A 2,850-nucleotide genomic window follows, 5' to 3' on the forward strand; every position below is an offset into this window, starting at 1 on the left:
GCTCACGCTAAGCCGGGGCTTCCGCTCACGCTAGGCTGCTGTGTTTTTCGTTGTGAAAGTGAAACTACTTTGTTTTGTGTGGAGTAGCACTTGTTGTTTGTCATTTCTCTGATCACAAATGCAGACAGGGTTTTATGTTTACGCGGCACGATGCAATGCAATGCAACGCAACGCAATGCGTAAAAAGACAGTATAAGTCATTATAATCAGTAATTATGTCCCCACTGGATGCAACAAATGCCATGTTTGTAATGGGTTTTAATGTTTTTGTCTCGTCGCTCCGGCCGGGACACGGCATCAACAGTATGGTAAGGGGCGTAACATTTCCGTCTCCGTCACGCTTGAGGAATTCGGCCAATCACAACGCATTGGATAGCTGGCCAATCACAGCACACCTCGCTTTTTCAGACCGATGAGCTTTGTAAAAATCGGCGCGTTTCAGAAAGGCGGGGCATAGAGGAGAAACAATAATGTACAGTATGTGGAAAATAATGTGTTTTTTTAACTTTCAACCGCATAAACACATTTCATTACTCCAAATACACAAAATAATGTTCTTTTTAGCAACATCATATGACCCCTTTAACAGAAACAGACTGTAGAGTGAAAAACTCTCATTCGACTCTCAAATGTCCAGATACCTTTGAAATGGATATTTTTTTGCATAATGTTATTTTTAGTTGTACATAATTTGAATGAGTCAAAAAAAAAACTTTCTAAGAGTTTACAGATGGACCAGTTATTTTCTTTCTTTTAGCTGTTTTCTTTTGACAGCAGTGTGTTGCTTGTGGGTGTGTGTGAGTTGTTTCAGTATTTACTGATAAAGTTTACTTTTGCACTGTTGTAACTCAAGACATGCAAGTGCTACATTTAAATGCTATGGCCTAGTGTAAATGTTAACCTTGCCAGTTCTTGAACAGTCAGATAAGCACTGTTCCTGTTTTCCCATGCTCCTTTAGTACCGGGATGATTTGTCAGTGGACAGCCGCAGAAGCAGCACAATCATTGATAAGGAACCTAGTGAGTATCAGAGTTTTTTGCCAACAGACGTTAAAGGTAACAGACACACAGTATGTGTACATTTGTCTGTGTTTGTGTTGTATTTTTCACAGCCGGCGTCATCACTCAGAATGGACATGTTAGGAAAGGGGAGTCCAGAGGCTCTATGTATGGAGATCCTGGCACTCCAGACGTCAATGAGGTGAATCCGAGACTGCCATGATTTCACTACTGGTGGCCAGTGTTGGGGAATGTTACTTTTAAAAGTAACATGTCACAATGTGTTACTCAATATATTAAAAAAAATAACGAATTATATTTCGTGGTTACTTTTTGTAGTAATTAACACAATCAGCTTTGCATCATGGGATTAAATTAGATTTTAAAATATGTAAATATGGCAAACTGTTTATCATTTTGGGGTCATTTTTAAATATAAATCACGCATTCTCTAACTCCAACAGTGTTTGTGCCTTAAATACACCCATTTTTCCCAACACATGGAAGGGACAAGTTTGCAGTTTGTTTGTCAGATAATCAATTAAATATGCAGTAACATGCATTAACAAAATCAAACTCATCAAATCAATCTCATAAATTGAATAAGTAATGCATTACTCATTAAATTATTTTTTTTTTTTAATGTTTCCCCCAACACTGCAGGTTACCTTATTTAACATCACACAAATCATGCATCATTATTCATTTTTTTTCCCCCCACTTCTGCTCAGTTACACAGGCGCGGTTCCACTATGAGCAATGTACCCACCACTGGCCGTTTGGGGCAGTATGAGATCAGAGGGCTGCTTCTGTGTTTCCTGCATATTGTAAGAACTTTGTCAGATGGTAAGCACACTTTAGCCTTTTTTTATCGTCATAAAACACCATCAGAATTATAGTCACGACTGTAGCCTTACTTTCAGATCAACTTTAATCCTATAGCCACAGGCTCTCTTCTCCAACATTACTTTTGTTCATACTTTTGGTTAGAAATTTTTCAAAACTACTAGCAACCTCCAAGAATTTTCTTTGCAACCAATCCACTCAGACACCAAAGAGGAGAACCACACAATCAACCCCCCACAGCATTGTGACATAGAAGCACTATTCACGTTTTCGCATACAGATGTTTCAAATTCACATATAAAGCATATTTTGAATAATCCTTTGCTATGATGAAGTTTAACAGCTCAGCTTGAATGAAAAAAAGAAAATCTGTATACTGAACATGCAAAACAGAGCAGAATGTGAGCTGGGGGTGACAGCTGTTGCTAAACTTTAAATGACAGGCGTTTAAATTCTGTGGAAAACTGTTGAATGTTCGTTGGAGTTCTGTGGGCACACTGTTCATGCACTCAGATCTTCTTATGACAGGTATCACTTTAAACCAGGGTTTATCGGCCCTGCTCTTGGTTTTCCTAGCACCACACAGTCTGGATGACGCCCACGCCATCTTGCTGGCTCATTTGCAGAGTGATGCTTGATCTTGATTGGATGCGTCAGATGTGTGAGACACCTAAAATATGAAGCAGGATTGAGAAACTCTGATTTTAATGCACATAGAAAACCTAGAATTTTGATTTACATTCAGAAATTCCCACTGAATGTATATATTTTTTTCCTTTGCTCTAAAATAGCACTCACAACATCACAAGACTACAAACTTTATTATTGCTCTTTTTTGAGGTTCTCATTAGAGACATTTGTACAGTATAAGAAATCTGTAGCATCTGAAATCCATCCCAGTAATCTATGAAATCATTTCTTAATTGGTTATTGGTCAAAGAGCATGGGATCAGTTGTCTGGGTGTCCTGAAAATCTTGAGAATGTCACTGTGAACAGGAAGAGTT

General features: G+C 38.4%; 1 protein-coding gene across 1 annotated transcript in view; it reads left to right on the plus strand.

Moving 5' to 3' along the window:
- dock11 (dedicator of cytokinesis 11) overlaps window positions 1–2,850 on the plus strand; it is an 82,922-nt gene that overhangs the window by 46,695 nt on the left and 33,377 nt on the right. The window contains exons 33-36 of the mRNA XM_016242060.1: window positions 960–1,020; window positions 1,113–1,201; window positions 1,731–1,897; window positions 2,010–2,089. Coding sequence (XP_016097546.1) covers window positions 960–1,020; window positions 1,113–1,201; window positions 1,731–1,897; window positions 2,010–2,089 — 397 coding nt within the window. The remainder of the gene's footprint in view (window positions 1–959; window positions 1,021–1,112; window positions 1,202–1,730; window positions 1,898–2,009; window positions 2,090–2,850) is intronic.

This window comes from Sinocyclocheilus grahami, unplaced genomic scaffold (genome assembly GCF_001515645.1).
Source record: "Sinocyclocheilus grahami isolate Dianchi unplaced genomic scaffold, SAMN03320097.WGS_v1.1 scaffold645.1, whole genome shotgun sequence".
NCBI lineage: Eukaryota > Metazoa > Chordata > Actinopteri > Cypriniformes > Cyprinidae > Sinocyclocheilus > Sinocyclocheilus grahami.